We start from the raw sequence: 17,645 nt of genomic DNA, 5'->3' as shown, positions 1-17,645 counted from the left end.
ATGAGAAAGTGATTCTGTTAGTATGGGTGGATGACTTAATCATAGCGGCAAGTAACAACACCTTACTCAATGATGTAAAGGAAATGTTAAAGAGAAGGTTTAAGATGAAAGATATGGGTCCACTTAAACACTTCCTGGGTATTGATTTCAGACAGAGTGAAGGAGAGATCAAAATGACTCAAAAGAAACACATAGAGAAGATGTTAGCAAAATTTAAAATGTCAGACTGCAAGCCGAGATCCACCGCATGCGAGCAAAAGTTAAACTTTGACAATGAGGGTGAAGTTATTGATTCAACTGGATATAGAGAAATAGTAGGTAGTTTGATCTACATTATGACATGTACTAGACCTGACCTGAGCTGGGTTGTTAGTAAACTATCACAACACCTAGCAGAACCAAAGCAGCAGCATTGGGCTACAGCAAAGCACCTACTGAGGTACTTAAAGGGTACTATAGATCAACAACTACACTTCCAGAAATGTGAAAAAGAACTTAAGCTTGAGCGATATAGTGATGCTGATTGGGCAGCTGATACAAATGATAGGAGGAGCACAACTGGATATTGTTTCAGCTTGACTGAGAATGGTCCAGTTATATCATGGAAGAGCAGGAAACAGCCAACAGTGGCACTTTCCACCTGTGAAGCTGAGTATATGGCACTAGCAGCCACTACTCAAGAGAGTATGTACCTCGTGCAACTACTTAAAGGAATAGATGGTAGTCATCAGCATCTACCAGTCAAGATATATGAAGACAACCAGGGGGCAATAGCTTTATCTAAGAACCCAGTATGCAGACAGAGGAGCAAACACGTAGATATAAAGTACCACTTTATACGATCTGCACACACAGAAGGGGACATTTCTATAGAATACTGCCCTACTGCAAACATGGTAGCTGATGTTTTTACCAAGCCAGTGACAAAGGCTAAGTTTGAGAAGTTCAAGGGGTATTTGTTTGGAGAGTGATGTGAACTGGCAAATGAAAATAAGTTTGAAGTTTTAACACTGCCAGTATGCCGAAATGTTTTATTTTGGAGTTATGTATATCGTTTTTGTTTACCATTATATAGAGCTATAAACATGTCTTTGAGTGGGAGTGTTGAGCACATTTAATAATATAAACAGCAAAGCCATGTTGAATATCTTACGTAGTGACGTCATGTGCCTGCGTGCACTGAAATGGTGTTGTGAGCATGCGCAGAATAAACGGTGCAGTAAGATCCTGGACCAAAGAAAGAATGGCGGTTTGTTTATTTCCTACCGTGAATATAAAATGCTAGCTAACCATATTGGTGACTGACAAAACGTTAGACTGCTGCAGCAATGAGTAATGCTACAACTAGTATAACTAAAGAAGGTGAACAAATTATTACTGAAATGTCTGTATTAAGCAAGCTACAGCAACACCTTAGTTACATTAAAAAATGTGTGACTGCTGAAAAGGAGAGGACTCAAAAGGGTGCCTTGAGGAACGCCTCAGTTATGTAAATCACAAGTTATATAAATGACATTTGTAGAGTTACAAAAGATTTAAAGTTAGTAGATGATACAACAGCGTTTTGTTCAGGAGAGAACACACAGAAGCTAATATAAATAATAACAAAATACATCGACAAATTAAAATGATCGTTTGACAAACCCAGACTATCCTTAAAATTCAGTAAAACTAAAATAATGCTATTTGGTAATAGTATGAGGGAAAGTCAAACACAATTACAAACAGACAGAATAGAAATTAAAAGAGTAAACGAAACCAAATGTCTAGGTATAATGATCGTTGATTAATTGAACTGGAAAGCTCATGTGAAAAATATACAACATAAAGTATCAAGAAACACATCAAAAATGAATAAAGCAAAACATGTTCGAGACCAAAAATCACTTCATATTTTCTACTGCTCACTAGTGTTACCATATCTGAGTTATAGTGTAAAAATATGGAGAAATAACAACAAAAGTACACTTCATTCATTAATCGTGTGACAAAAAAGATCAGTTAGAATAATAGATAATGTTGGATTTAGAAAACAAACTATTTATTCATTGAATCGAAAATACTGAAATTCCACGACATAGTGAATGTGTAATCAGCTAAAATGATGTGCAAAGCAAACTACAATCTTGTTACCCAAGAATGTACAACAAATCTCATCAACAAAACAGGAGAAATAGAATCTGAGGGAACAGTTTAATTTAAAACATGTGTACGCACGCACAACACTTGAGACCTTCAGTATATCAGTATGTGGAATTAAATTATAAAATGGATTAAGCAAAGAAATAAAAAAAATTACTAAAATGATCTACTTCAAGAAACTCTTCAAACTTAAAGTGTTTACAAAGTACAAAGAAGAGGAACCATAATAAACATTCTGAATATATTTCAACCATCCATTAATTTTCTCGATAAACTTACTTATTTCACTATATGAAATATACATTACATCACTAATTATTAGTTTTTTAATTTTAATCTTATTAGTTATAAAGTATATTGTGAATAAATTGACAACAGGAAATGAACAAAAGTGTTAGCAACTGATATGTAAAGGAAAAGGGGTTGGATTAAATAAACTCTGCTTCTTCCTACTCCTTCTCGAACATGTTGAAAAGACAAACTGGAAATTGTGATGTATCATGTTGTATGCTTGCATGTTCCAAATAAACCCAAACTCAACTCAACTCAAGTTTGGACCCCAGTATTCAATGTTCGTTAGCCAGGTTAAATATATATAATCATAAATGTGCTGTGATCTGCCAATGTGTTTACAGTGGTTAAACTTCCTCTATAGCAGGGGTGTCAAACTCAAATACAGAGTGGGCCGAAATTTTAAACGGAAAAAAGCCGCGGGCCAAGGTTGAACAAATTAACCTTTTAATAGGGACCCAAACAAGTGTTGCAATAAATATTGAACAAGCAAGGCTTATATAACTTTAGTGACATGCAAAATCCGGTTTCAAATAATAATAATAATTAAAAAAATATCAATGGCATATCAAATACAATTTTTATAAAAATGTTATGCCTTTTTTTCTATTTGCAATCTTCTGAGGTAAATATCAAATTTTTTCCACAGGCTAATAACAAATTTGAAAATAAAATAACAATAATTAATGAACCAAACATTCAAGCTTTGAAGTAGCAAGAGAAAATGCATGGATAACACATTAATTATTGGTCAGTTTGCTGGAAGTTTGCTGGAAGTTTCCCGGGAGAGTTAGTGCTGCAATGGGTTCTGGGTACTTGTTCTGTTGTGTTACGGTGCGGATGTTCACCCGAAATGTGTTTGTCATTCTTGTTTGGTGTGGGTTCACAGTGTGGCGCATATTTGTAAAAGTGCTAAAGTTGTTTATACGGCCACCCTCAGTGTGACCTGTATGACTGTTGACCAAGTATGCGTTGCATTCACTTGTGCGTGTGTGTGTGTGTGTAAAAGCCACAAATATTATGTGACACGCTTTTAGTATGGAGGAAAAGCGGATGTGACGACAGGTTGTAGAGAACGCTAAAGGCAGTGCCTTAAATGCACGCCCCCAATATAGTTGTCCGGGTGGAAATCGGTAGAAATTCGGGAGAATGGTTGCCCCGGGAGATTTTCGGGATGGGCACTGAACTTCGGGAGTCTACCGGGAAATTTATGAGGGTTGGCAAGTATGAGTCTTAGCGGTGAATGCGGTGTTTCAGCGGCACCGACGCTGTATAACACCGGCGGGCCAGCTCTACTGCTAAATTGATATTGCCTCAAGGGCCGAATTAAGTTACACGGCGGGCCAGATTTGGCCCGCGGGCCAAAGTTTGACACCCTTGCTCTATAGCTCGTTTGGTAGAATGGCCGTGCCAGCAACTTGAGGGTTCTGGGTTCGATCCCCGCCTCTGCCATCCTAGTCACTGCCGTTGTGTCCTTGGGCAAGACACTTTACCCACCTGCTCCCAGTGCCAATCACACCGGTTTGAAAATGTAACTTAGATATTGGGTTTCACAATTTAAAGCGCTTTGAGTCACTGGAGAAAAGCACTACATAAATATAATTCACTTCACTTCACTCTATATAACAAGAGCATTCTCGTGTTTTTAGGCTTTTGCTGCAAAAATGTTTGTCTACCAAGTTTTGAACTGAACTCGAGGACCGGTATGTGTCATTTTTGGGATGGATTTGGCCCACGGGCCACCAGTTAAATAGCCCTGATTTAAACCCTTAATAGGGTTACGTGTATTTTATAGTGGTACCAGTGTTTCATACCTGTTGACTTATTTTACAACGACTCTCACCATGAAGATCCAACTAGAATACACACATTGAAATTACAGTGTTAATTAAATTTGAGTATTTTTCTGTTATCTGGATGCAGGTCTTGTATTGGATTTTTTATTTTTTTTTCTCCAACGCCACCAAAAACACAACCCTACAATAAGGAAAGATGCTTAAGTTTAATATATTATAACCGGACCCAATTTTGTTTAAAGAGACACAAAAGAAGCTTAGATGTTTATATACCGGGATATAGATACACGCACGCACACAAAACCTCAAGTGCACTTTTGGCGCAGCACTGCCTATAGTCCACTCGCCACAAGCCTTAGTGCAGGATTATGTGCTACAGACCACAGTCAGTGAGCCCAGACCACTCTCTAGGCTCTCCGGTTTACCTCAGTCTTCATTTAGCCCAGACCTAGAACTCTATGTGCCAAGTGTTCCCTCTAGGCACTGGTTGTTATTTGTCACCCTGGCAGTAAGATGGATGAGGGCCAAAAGCTGCAGTAACTTTCACACTCTACATCACAATAATGTTATAGCCCAGAAAGCTGCAATATACCATCATCATCATCATCATCATCATCATCATCGTCATCGCCCTGTTTCGACCTGACGGTTGAAGGATGAACAGATTGTGTAAAATAGGATGCGTCCTCAAAATGTTGAAAACAGCCTGTACCTACCCCAGATTGCCATGAAGATAGCGAAGAAAACAGTGCCACCATTGTCGAACAAATGGGTCACCTAAGCACACAACACAGGTTCAGTTGAATATGTTTACTCATTGATCACCATTTAATTAGATGTGATTTGAGTGCAATGTCCTCAATACAATATGGATGTATAGTATTGGAGCGCATTGGAGTAGAACAGCACTTCTGTCATTTATTTTCCCCAATTTTCCCTAGATTTTGCTCTATGACAGAAGTGTTGAACTTGTTTTCATCGAGGGCCACATCGCAGTCATGGCCGGCCTCAGAGGGCCGCTTGTAACAGTGAATGTAAGAATATAAAAGTATAATTGCCTCATTACCATGTTGCACAATTGCATATGCAGTGGTTTATTTGATTTGTGTTGTACAAATTGATGGATAACCTGCTTTGAAATCGTGAGTCCAGGTGACAAGCAGATATTTAAGTATTCATTGTTGTTTTTACAAACTATAATACGGTATATTAAAATTAGGGGTGCTTAAAAAAAATGCTTTTATTATATATGAATTGCGATTCTTATACATCTCGATTGTAAATTGATTAATAATTTTCAAAAATCAAATGTATTTATTTTTGGGGAAAAGTTATTTAAAAAAACATGTTACTTACTTGGTGTGCATATACACTATATTGCCAAAAGTATTTGGCCACCTGCCTTGACTCTCATATGAACAATATTGTGTCGGTCCACCTTTTGCTGCCATTACAGCTTCAACTCTTCTGGGAAGGCTGTCCACAAGGTTGTGGAGTGTGTTTATAGGGATTTTCGACCATTCTTCCAAAAGCGCATTGATGTTGGTCGAGAAGGCCTGGCTCTCAGTCTCAGTTCTAATTCATCCCAAAGGTGTTCTGTCAGGTTCAGGTCAGGACTCTGTGCAGGCCAGTCAAGTTCATCCACACCAGACTTTGTCATCCATGTCTTTATGGACAGTGCTTTGTGCACTGGTGCACAGTCATGTTGGAAGAGGAATGGGCGCGCTCCAAACTGTACCCACAAAGTTGGGAGCATGGAATTGTCCGAAATGTTTTGGCATCCCAGAGCATTCAAAGCTAATGTCACCGAATTAAGGGGGCCAAGCCCAACTAATGAAAAACAACCCCACCACATAATTCCTCCTCCACCAAATTTCACACTTGGCACAATACAGTCCGAAATATAGCGTTCTCCTGGCAACCTCCAAACCCATCAGATTGCCGGATGGAAACGCGTGATTCATCACTCCAGAGAACGCATCTCCACGCAACGTGTTTTACACCACTGCATCCCACGATTTGCATTTGACTTGGTGATGTATGGCTTAGATGCAGCGGCTCAGCCATGGAAACCCATTCCATGAAGCTCTCTGCGTACTGTACGTGGGCTAATTGGAAGGTCACATGAAGTTTGGAGCTCTGTAGCAACTGACTTTGCAGAAAGTCGGCGACCTCTTTGCAATATGCGCTGACCCCTCTCTGTCAGTTTGCGTGGCCTTCCACTTGGTGGCTGAGTTGCTGTTGTTCCCAAACTCTTCCATTTTCTTATGATAAAGCCGACAGTTGAAATTTCACGACTGGATTTGTTGCACAGGTGGCATCCTATGACAGTTCCACGCTGGAAATCACTGAGCTCCTGAGAGCGGCTCATTCTTTCACAAATGTTTGTAGAAACAGTCTCCATGCCTAAGTGCTTGATTTTATACAACAGTAGCCGATTCTGATCATTTGGATGTGTGGCCAAATAATTTTGGCCAAAAATAGGTTTGTAACCTGTAAGCTGTTTTGTTAAGGTGTTAAGGTGTTATCAATATTATACCAAATAATACATTGCAAAAATAAGTTTGAATCGAGAATTGTTTGAATCGAGTATCGATTATGAATCAAATCCCCACTCCAAGTATCGGAATCAAATGGCGAGGTGCCCAAAGATTCCCACCGATAACAATTGAATATTTGTTGCATGAGCAGATAATATCAAAGTTTAAAACATGTAAAATTTCCTGTATTATATATTGTTTTTTTCTGTCAAAATGGAAACACTGAAAATATTTGGTAAGAAAGATGAAGTATCAACATTATTCCCTGGCCATATTAAATGACACGTCGGGCCAGATTTGGGCCTTGAGTTTGACACAAGTGCTCTATGAGAAGGTCAAAGTATAAAAAATAGCTCCAAGTGTGATGCAATTCATTCCTGCAGTAATGAAAACTGCAACCACGGTAACAATAAATATATTGTAATGTTAACAGGCTAAGACTGGAATGCTGTAGAAAAATGACCCTTCATTTGGTTATTTTGGCACCGCCTAGGCTTGTTAACAGAATTGTAGGACATTACACCCTTGCAACATTAGTCTTGCACTTGCACATAAAATTGGTCCCCTACGGTAGACTGCTCTACATCCCATCTAAAGAAGACAAATGACAAAAGAATGGCACCAAAATGGAGCATTATTATGCATGGAAAGGAAGATATACTTCAGCTCGGCATTAGATCTCATTAGATTGTGCAGGTTTTGAGTGGATGCAAGGCCAGAAAAAAAACAGGACGGTCATCAATATAATCCAGAATGGCTGCTGACCTTTGCATAGACACAACTGTCACTTAGCGTCCACGGCTCGCAGGTTTCCTCGCACATCGGACACATGATAGTCGTGTTGGCTTCACAAATCTCTTTACTAGAGGGGCAATAATTGAAGATTGTCAGTCAGAAGAAACAACAGTGCTTATGCTGCCGTGCAGGCGGTGTCAGCTGACCTGACTTGGCTGGAGTCCATGGTGAAGAGTCCGTAGAGGAAGACAAACAGGCCGACCAGAGCAGCAGGGATCAACATGCCCGTGTACCAGCCCAACCATGCAAAGTAAAGGCCGATTTTCTCTCCAAAGTAGCGTCTGACCGGGACAAAGCATGCAATGTCGAATATTACAGCTGTGGCTTGATGGTAAAAAAAACAAAAAAAAACAATTTAGAGGAAAGGTGTGTGTGTCAGGGCGGGGTGACCTCATGGATCAACTACAAGCCCAGAGATTGGAATATGATCCTTTTATGGGAACCAATAATGCTTATGGAGTTTCTACAACATTGGCTATCTAAGGTTGTTCTTAGTTGTAACATAGCGCAGCTCACATGCTTTAATTATGTTTGCCTAAAACAGTCGTGGTCAAAAGTGGACATACACTTGTAAAGAGCATAATGTCATGGCTGTCTTAAGTTTCCAATAATTTCTACAACTCTTATTTTTTGTGATGGAGTGACGGAAGCACATATTTGTTGGTCACAAAAAACATTCATTAAGTTTGGTTCTTTTATGAATTTATTATATTTTTGTTTCATCTTACCACAGAACTTTCCTCCAGAAGGTCTTATCTTTGTTCATGTGATGTCAGATGAAACAAAATTTGAGCTGTTTGGCCACAATACCCAGCAATATGTTTTGGGGAGAAAAGGTGAGGCCTTTAATCCCAGGAACACCACCTACCGTCAAGCATGGTGGCAGTGGTATTATGCTCTGGGCCTGTTTTGCTACCAATGGAACTGGTGCTTTACAGAGAGTAAATGGGACGATGAAAAAGGAGGATTACCTCCAAATTCTTCAGGACAACCTAAAATCATCAGCCCAGAGGTTGGGTCTTGGGCGCAGTTGGGTGTTCCAACAAGACAATGACCCCAAACACAAGTCAAAAAGTGGTAAAGGAATGGCTAAATCAGGCTAGAATTAAGGTTTTACAATGGCCTTCCCAAAGTCCTGACTTAAATGTGTGGACAAGATGAAGAAACAAGTTCATGTCAGAAAACCAACACATTTTCGCTGAACTGCACCAATTTTGTCAAGAGGAGGGGTCAAAAATTGAACCAGAAGCTTGTGGATGGCTACCAAAATCGCCTTATTGCAGTGAAACTTGCCAAAGGACATGTAACCAAACACTAACATTGCTGTATGTATACTTTTGACCCAGCAGCTTTGGTCATATTTTCAGTAGACCCATAATAAATTCATAAAAAAAAACAACTTCATGAATGTTTTTTGTGATCAAAAAGTATGTGCTTTAATCACTCTATCAACAAAAAATAAGAGTTGTAGAAATTATTGGAATCTCAAGACAGCCATGACATTATGTTCTTTACAAATGTATGTAAACTTTTGACCAGAACTGAAATACAAGCCATTGACCTTTTAAAAGGACGCTCATTTGACTCATTTTTTAATTCAAGAAAATTATTTAAAAATCAAATATTTGTCAGCACCTATTTTTTACTTATATGATACTTATAAATTGTCCTTTATTATCATCACATTGTTCTAATGAGAAGTTTAAGTTCACTTTTAAACATTCACACACAGCGCCAACATTGTGAAAACCAATGCCATAATAACAAATCTATCTCTGGCAGCATAGGAGAAAGTTAAACTTTTTTATCTCATTGCCTGTACATGTGGTGCATTGAAAGACCCTCAATTAAGTTACAAACAGAAATGTCCTCAGGAACTTTTCTATCTCATTGCCCCACATGTGGTGCATTCAAAGACCCTCAATTAAAGTTACAAACAGAAATGTCCTCAGGTTTTAAAGACAGCGGGAGGCTTAATCCCCAGGAGATGCACTAATAATGATATAATCACAATAATAATGAAGAATCAAATGATTATTATTATTATCCATCAAACCATCCATTTTCTACCACTTGTCCCCCTCAGGGTTGCACAGGTGGCTGGAGCCTATTCCAGCTGTATTCAGAAGGCGGAGTACACCCTGGACAAGTCACCATCTCAATGCAGGGCCAACACAGATAGAAAGACAACATTCACACTCACATTTACACACTAGGGACCATTTAGTGTTGCCAATCAACCTATCCCCAGGTGCATGTTTTTGGAGGTGGGAGGAAGCCGTAGAACCCGGAGGGAACTCACGCAGTCACGGGGAGAACATGCAAACTCCACGGAATCCAGAACTTTCTTATTGTGAAGCACCAGCACTAACCCTTGTTACCCCCACCCCCCCTTATCCACTCATGATAATTCTACTGTACATGAATCAGATCATCTCTGCACTACATTCTGAATTATTTAAAAATATAATTAGTAAAACACAAGAAGTTATATCATTATTTAAAATCATATAAGGCGACTTTATATTGAATTTGTTTGAACTTTTTTTGTAAAAAAACAACAACAGCTAATTACTTAAGGATGTTTATCCAGATACGTTTTATGATATGTTAATCCCATCTTAAAAAAGTCAAAAAACGCATTAAGGTTTTTACATGTGTTTTAAAAAGCTGGTGTCGACCAAATCCATGCACTATATATATTTTTTATGTGTACGTGGCGGCGACTTTGAGTTTAGGGTGGGATGGGGGCCCTTCAGGATTCTTGTGTATGGGGCCCACAATTTGGTGCTATGCGGCTGAGTGTACAAGGTCTATTTTAAAGATCTACTGTACTCGTCCAAAGAAAGATTGCACTGTACTGTACTTTATATATATACTGTAGATATTAGGGCTGCGAATCTTTGGGTGTCCCACGATTCGATTCAATATCGATTCTTGGGTCGCGATTCGATAATATGTCGATTTTTTCGATTCAACGCGATTCTCGATTCAAAAACTATATTTTTCCGATTCAAAACAATTCTGTATTCATTCAATACATACTTTGCTGACATGCTAGCAAAGTAGTAGATTTTTTTTTTTTTTACTTTTATAATTGTAAAGGACAATGTTTTATCAACTGATTGCAATTATGTCAATTTGTTTTAACTATTAAACGAACCAAAAATATGAGTTATTTTATCTTTGTGAAAACATTGGACACAGTGTGTTGTCAAGCTTATGAGATGCGATGCAAGTGTAAGCCACTGTGACACTATTGTTCTTTTTTTTTGAATTTTTACAAATGTTTAATGATAATGTCAATGAGGGATTTTTAATCACTGCTATGCTGAAATTATAACTAATATTGATACTGTTGTTGATAAAATTATTTTTTGTTTTACTACTTTTGGTTTGTTCTGTGGTGTCTTTGTGTCTCCCCTCAATTGCTCTGTTTATTGCAGTTCTGAGTGTTGCTGCGTCAGGATTGGTTTTGGAAATGGATTGCATTGTTATGGTATTGCTGTGTAGTGGTTTGTTGGATTGATAAAAAAAAAAAAAACATTTAAAAAAAAAAAAAGAATCGATTCTGAATCGCACAACGTGAGGATTGCGATTCGTATTCGAATTGATTTTTTCCCACACCCCTAGTAGATATACTGTAATATTGTACATGGTAATTGGGATTTGTTCTATATCGTATATAGTATATACAAATATAATATAATATCCATTCATCCATTTTCTACCGCTTGTCCCTTTTCGGGTCGCTGGAGTCTATCTCAGCTGCATTCGGGTGGAAGGCAGTGTACACCCTGGACAAGTTGCCACCTTATCGCAGGGCATATAATAATATATCAGTATAAATTATATATTGTATATATAATATGTAAATATTTCATACACTGTATGTTGTTATATTTTATACTGCTACTATGGTACAATTGTAGTGTGTTTTATACCTGCATTATCCTTTCCGTCCTTACCCTTTCCATCCTTTGTAACTGAGCTACTGTGTGGAACAATTTCCCTTGTGGCTCAATAAACTTTGTCTAAGTCTAAGTTTAAGTTACCAGACATGGTCACTTGTCGAATAAAGGGCTAATGTGAACAATAACATTTATTAAACATTAGGAGGCAAAGGTATCACAAATCACATCAAACTTTATTTAATACATAAAAGAAATGCAATGAAAAGTGTAGTACGAAGTTAAAAACAATACCCGATGATCCAGATCCCCCATTATCACATACATATGCACGGACACAAATACCAAACACAAACACACACACACACACACACACACATATGCAACTATATGAACAAATTAATGCATGTCTGAGTACAGAGGAGACATGTGAGTAAACACTTTCACAGGAGCCATCTGGTATTGACACATTATTGTTTTTTAAAAATTGCCCTAACTCTTTTAAAATGTCTGGTTTTCGCACTGTCACAGTATACTGTAATAGTACCATAATTATCTCGGAGACACTATATGGATTTAAGTGAGGAGTGGGGTAAGTTGTACCCAATTAATATTACTGGGAATTTCAGTCACACTCTTTCCACCTCCAAAGACATGCACCTGGGGATAAGTTAATTGGCAACACTAAATTGGCCCTAGTCTTGTCTGTCTATCTGTGTTGGCCCTGCGATGAGGTGGAGACTTGTCCAGAGTGTACACTTCCTACGCTCGAATGAAGCAGAAATAGGCTCCAGCGACCCCCCGCGACCCCAAAAGGGACAAGCGGTAGAAAATGGATGGATGGATGGATTATGTTCCTTTAGTTTAAGGAATGAAACTTGTTTATTGAGGATACATGCAGACGCCTGTGGTTTACGCCTCACTCTCAAGCTGCCTTGCAGCAGTTTACTGTGCCATTCACAAATGTAGGACACAGTGTCGATAAATGTTCAGGTAGAAGAAAAAAAAAAAAAGATGAGAAAACAGGTAAACTAGGTTACACTTTGTCTCAAACTTTGTATGTATTCAAAGCTAAGCTCATTCTTCAAAAGTACCAAAAGTACCTGATGAGGTCTAAAGGCTGGTACTTGTACCAGATCCCCCAGCGAGCCCAGCGCTCATAAAGGAGGTGTCTGTGGTTCTGGGCACCATGCGTCTTGATGGGATGTCTGCTCTTGTATCCACCCTAAAAAGACGAAAACGCATAGCCAAGCACATTAGTTGGCACTTGTGAAGTTTCTAAAAAATAATTTTGAACTCCTTACCTCATGTGGAGGGAAGGCAGCCTCATAGGTGTTGTTGCCCAATAACCGGTTGATTCCTGCCGTGCAATAAAGCATTCAGCTCAGGTTATGTGAGCGAGACCTACTGCGCTACAGTAGTGATTTAATGGCATATGCAAGTCTTTAACACATGAGAGGTGCTGAAACAATATGAATTTTTAAATAGCTGCCCACCCTTTATAATAACCCGCCGGCCAAGCTTTTGATTTGTACCTGTGTCATGATTTATGCCAGTTGCTAAATGCAGAAGTGAGTGCGATGCTTCAAATACAAAAGAGGGTGGTTACTGTACTGTATGAATAACATCAGGGGTGAATTAAAAAGAATAATGCCTGAATATGCATTTTATCCCCCTGAATGCGTCCAGGAAAAGCAGAAAGAGAGGTGGGTGGTCGACGGTATTAAATATTTATGTGAAACCCATTGAAGCTCCTCAAAGAGAGCCTTTGATTAGCAAAACCTGTTGGTCGTCGGACAATAGGAGGCGGCTTTCCAGCAAAGGAGGTTGTGGGATATTTTAGGAAAAGAGAGGGTTATAGGACTCTCACACAAACCAGCTCCTATCAGAGTGTGTTGTAAATGCACAAATCTTTCAACAAAGAGAGACGAAATCTCCGTTCACAAATTTAAAACATTTGGATGCATGCACAACACAGGGGTGTAAAACTCATTTTAGCCCTGGGGCCGCTTGGAAGAATAAATGTGCAAAATCATGGCATTAAAACCAAACAATAAAGACAACTTCAGATTGTTTTCTTTGTCTTACTTTTGACAAAGAATAGAACAAACACAATAATAATGTAGAAAAAAATACCGCCAGTGGTAAAGTTTAGATCCATGAAGGAAAAAGAAAGTGAATGAATGTTTAAAACTGATTAAATGTACATATACATAAAAATTTGTTTTCTTCTGTATTATTTTTTCATGAATTAAGTAACGTTTATGACAACCTTCTTCCAAAACACAATATAGAATGTGAGATATAACAGGATAATGCATACATTTATCTTTTTTTTTCAAAATGGTTACAAAAAAGTGGGACCCCAAAAATTTACTGTGGCACCCCATATTTATGACTTGATGGGGTCCCTGGGACCCCATTTTGAACATTCCTAGCGCCAACACTGATGGAGTATTGGTGCGTGCAAAACAGCAGCAGGGGGCTGTGGCCTGTGGGCCGGTTCTAATACTAATCGAATATCATCCCGGGGGCCATTGATAATTCATTCGCGGGCCAGATACGGCCTGCAGGCCTCGACTTTGACACCCCTACTTTAAAATATCAGTATGAATAGTTAAATTATGGAATGGTTAAAGAAAATAAGTCAAACAAAGCACTAATATGATTTAATTTAATAAACTTTTCAAACTCAAGGTTTTTACAAAGTACAAAGGATAACTTTATAAATATTTTAATCCTTATTGAAAATGAGATCATCTTATTCATCTCAGTATGTTAATTACAACTTACTTAAGTATTTTTTTTCTTGAGAACTTCCATCCATCCATTTTCTACCGCTTATTCCCTTTCGGGGTCGCGGTCTTGAGAACTTATTTTGTATTTTTTATGGAGTTAAATTGTGTACACATTGACAACAGGAAGTGAACACATGTGCTATACAATGGAAAAAGGGTAAGTTTAAATCAGTTCTGTCTCTTCCTACTACTTTTCGAACATCTTGTAAAGAGAAACTGGGAATTTATGATGTATCATGTAACTGTAATCATCATTCAAAATAAACTTAAACCATAAACCAAAATAAACCATTGATAATATACTGTATTGTTGTCATGTAGCCGAATAAAGTAACCAAACTCCAAAACAGGACGGCGGAAAAGATCATCAGGACTCCTCTTCCTCCAATCAGGGAGATCGCTAAAATCCGCTGCCTGACCAGGGCTCAGAAAATCTGTAGAGGCTCCTCCCACCCCCACGAAGGACTGTTTTCACTAGAAAGACGTTCCACAGCCTCTGTAGCAGAACCTCCAGGTTCTGTGACAGCTTCTTCCCTCAGGCCATAAGACTCTTGATTGCACTCTAATAATCCCCTCAATTCCCCCCAAAAACTGATTAACTCGCTGGACTATGAAGACAATATAAAATACATCTCTAAACATGGATGCATATGCAAAAGTGCAGTATATTTATCTGTAAAATAAATCTATTTATATCTGCACCTTATTGCTCTTTTATCCTGCACTACAACGAGCTAATGCAATGCAATTTCGTTCTTAACTGTACTGTAAAGTTCAAATTTGAATGACGATAAAAGGAAGTCTAAGTCAAGCAGTGCTACACAATTGCACACTACAATTACTGTAGACGCACATTTTCAATTCTTAGTAGTAGGCACTGAATGACCCTGAGAAATCATCATAACGATGCTCGATGCTGAACGCTGTCGACTTAGCTCATAAAACTGACAATATATTCTCATAGCGACATAGAATGCTAATAAGTAAAGATAGTGACTAAATATCACTGAAGGGAACACTCAATATTATTTGTGTTGCAAAATGACAGTACGTAAGTGTAGACAAGGGACAACACTCGGCTCCATAATAGCACCGCTGACGCCGTAGATCAAGGGTGTCATACGTACGGCCCGAACAGGTTTTACGGGAAGAGTTTGCGAAGTATAAAAATGAGTCAGATTTTTTGAATGAAAGAAACTGCTATTCTAAATGCGTCCCACTAAATACAATTATTTGTATCTTTGTAGATGATGCTACATATTTAAAACAAATTAAAATAATTCCACATGATGTTAGTGCACCAGTCGAGGAAAATGAGCAAAATACATAAATAATAGGGCTGCGAATCTTTGGGTGTCCCACGATTCGATTCAATATCGATTCTTGGGGTCACGATTTGATTATAAATCGATTTTTCTGATTCGACGCGATTCTCGATTCAAAAACGATATTTTTCCGATTCAAAACGATTCTGTATTCATTCAATACGTAGGATTTCAACAGGATCTACCCCAATCTGCTGACATGCTAGCAAAGTAGTAGATTTAAAAAAAAAAAAGCTTTTATAATTTGTTTTAACTATTAAACAAACCAAAAATATGACTTATTTTATCTTTGTGGAAACATTTGACACAGTGTGTTGTCAAGCTTATGAGATGTGATGCAAGTGTAAGCCACTGTGACACTATTGTTCTTTTTTTTAATTTTTATAAATGTCTAATGATAATGTCAATGATGGATTTTTAATCACTGCTATGCTGAAATTATAACTAATATTGATACTGTTGTTGATAATATTCATTTTAGTTTCACTTCTTTTGGTTAGTTTAGTGTCGTGTTTGTGTCTTCACTCAATTGCTCTATTTATTGCAGTTCTGAGTGTTGCTGGGTCAGGTTTGGTTTTGGAATTGGATTGCATTGTTATGGTATTGCTGTGTATTGTTTTGTTGGATTGATTAAAAAAAATGAAACATTTAAAATAAAATAAAAAATCATTTTTTAAAAAATGAGAATCGATTCCGAATCGCACAACGTGAGAATCGTGATTCAATTTCGAATCGATTTTTTCCCACACCCCTAATAAATAACATACTGTATTTTTTTTATCTTGATAGATTGAAAATCAACACCAATGAGTTGACTGATGAACATTATCATATAAATTATTCAGAAAGTATAAATAACAAACAAATATAGAAAACTATTAACTGCAACATGCAAGAGTTAAAAAATCCCCAACAACATTATGATTTGTACATTTTCAGAATGTGCTTGTTCTACTTTTAAACAAAGAAAACAATCTGAAGTTGTCTTTATTTTTAAGTTATCGTGCTGTGATTTTACCAGTCCGGCCCACTTGGGGGTAGATTTTTCTCCATGTGGCCCCCCATCTAAAATTTGTTAGACACCCCTGGCGTAGACGGTAGTAGCGAGACCGAAACAAGAAGTCATTAATGGTGCTTCAGCAAGTGCTGTACTGTAAGTAGGAATACTCAGTCTGACACTCTTTGTGAACTTAAATGCAAAGTGCTGTAAGTAATGCTTGCCACAACAATGCAGAGCACTTCCTCATCATGCACGGCACATTCACAAACCCTGAAATTGTGAGCATAAACATTACAACACAAACAGTACGTTTTTTCACATACTGTTTTCTGTATTGTTCTATTATACTTAGTGCAATAATTATGAAAATGTATCATGAATTTTATTTTTTATTTTTGAATGTATGATTTAGTTAATGTTAAACAGTATTGATGTCATTGAACCAATTCAAAGTACTATGCTATTCAACTTAAATATCACAACATTCTTTTTCGGTTTAATAATAATATTTCTGCTGGTTGTCATACCCATTTTTGGCTTTCCATCCTCATACTTTGTGCGCTGCAGGACATGGTGGACTATTCTGCTTCGGGTAGAGTTGGAGAAGAAGGTCTCTCTGTTGTTGATGGTGAAGCTGGGAGGTAATGAAAGGCAAAATCCATCAATCCTTTTGATTTGGTGTCAATATCATCCAATTAGCACAGAGCAAAGTCTTCAAATTCAATGTATGCTGCAAAAGTTATTTTCATCACAACATGAAGGTTCACAAGACAAACAGGAGGTGGAAATAATATGACTTATTGTCACATGTTTTCATCACACACATATGCACAATATTATGTGATTCAATGCAAGAAAAGTATTAAAAGTTGTACCTCTACAACTGTAATGATACACAGTTTACTAAGATCCAAATACCTTACGCTAAACAGCGTGAGCATAATATAAAATAGCGTGTATCAATAGTGAGCATATTGCGTGTGCAATTGACAAGTGGTGCGGACAGCCTTATTTAAAAGAGGACTTGGCGTGTACTATTTGGGTGGT

At 37.8% G+C, this 17,645-nt stretch overlaps 1 protein-coding gene across 1 annotated transcript in view; it reads right to left on the bottom strand.

The window, feature by feature from the left end:
• ano3 (anoctamin 3) overlaps positions 1-17,645 on the bottom strand; it is a 165,337-nt gene that overhangs the window by 39,670 nt on the left and 108,022 nt on the right. Inside the window, exons 8-13 of the mRNA XM_061917264.1 lie at positions 17,126-17,232; positions 12,780-12,835; positions 12,579-12,700; positions 7,711-7,845; positions 7,535-7,631; positions 4,946-5,006 (exon numbers count right to left, since the gene is read on the bottom strand). Of these exons, the coding sequence (XP_061773248.1) occupies positions 4,946-5,006; positions 7,535-7,631; positions 7,711-7,845; positions 12,579-12,700; positions 12,780-12,835; positions 17,126-17,232 (578 nt within the window). The remainder of the gene's footprint in view (positions 1-4,945; positions 5,007-7,534; positions 7,632-7,710; positions 7,846-12,578; positions 12,701-12,779; positions 12,836-17,125; positions 17,233-17,645) is intronic.

Source organism: Nerophis ophidion, linkage group LG12 (genome assembly GCF_033978795.1).
Source record: "Nerophis ophidion isolate RoL-2023_Sa linkage group LG12, RoL_Noph_v1.0, whole genome shotgun sequence".
NCBI classification, from domain to species: Eukaryota; Metazoa; Chordata; class Actinopteri; order Syngnathiformes; family Syngnathidae; genus Nerophis; species Nerophis ophidion.
Note: the sequence above shows the minus strand (reverse complement) of the source record. Positions and strands in the feature narration are given on the sequence as shown.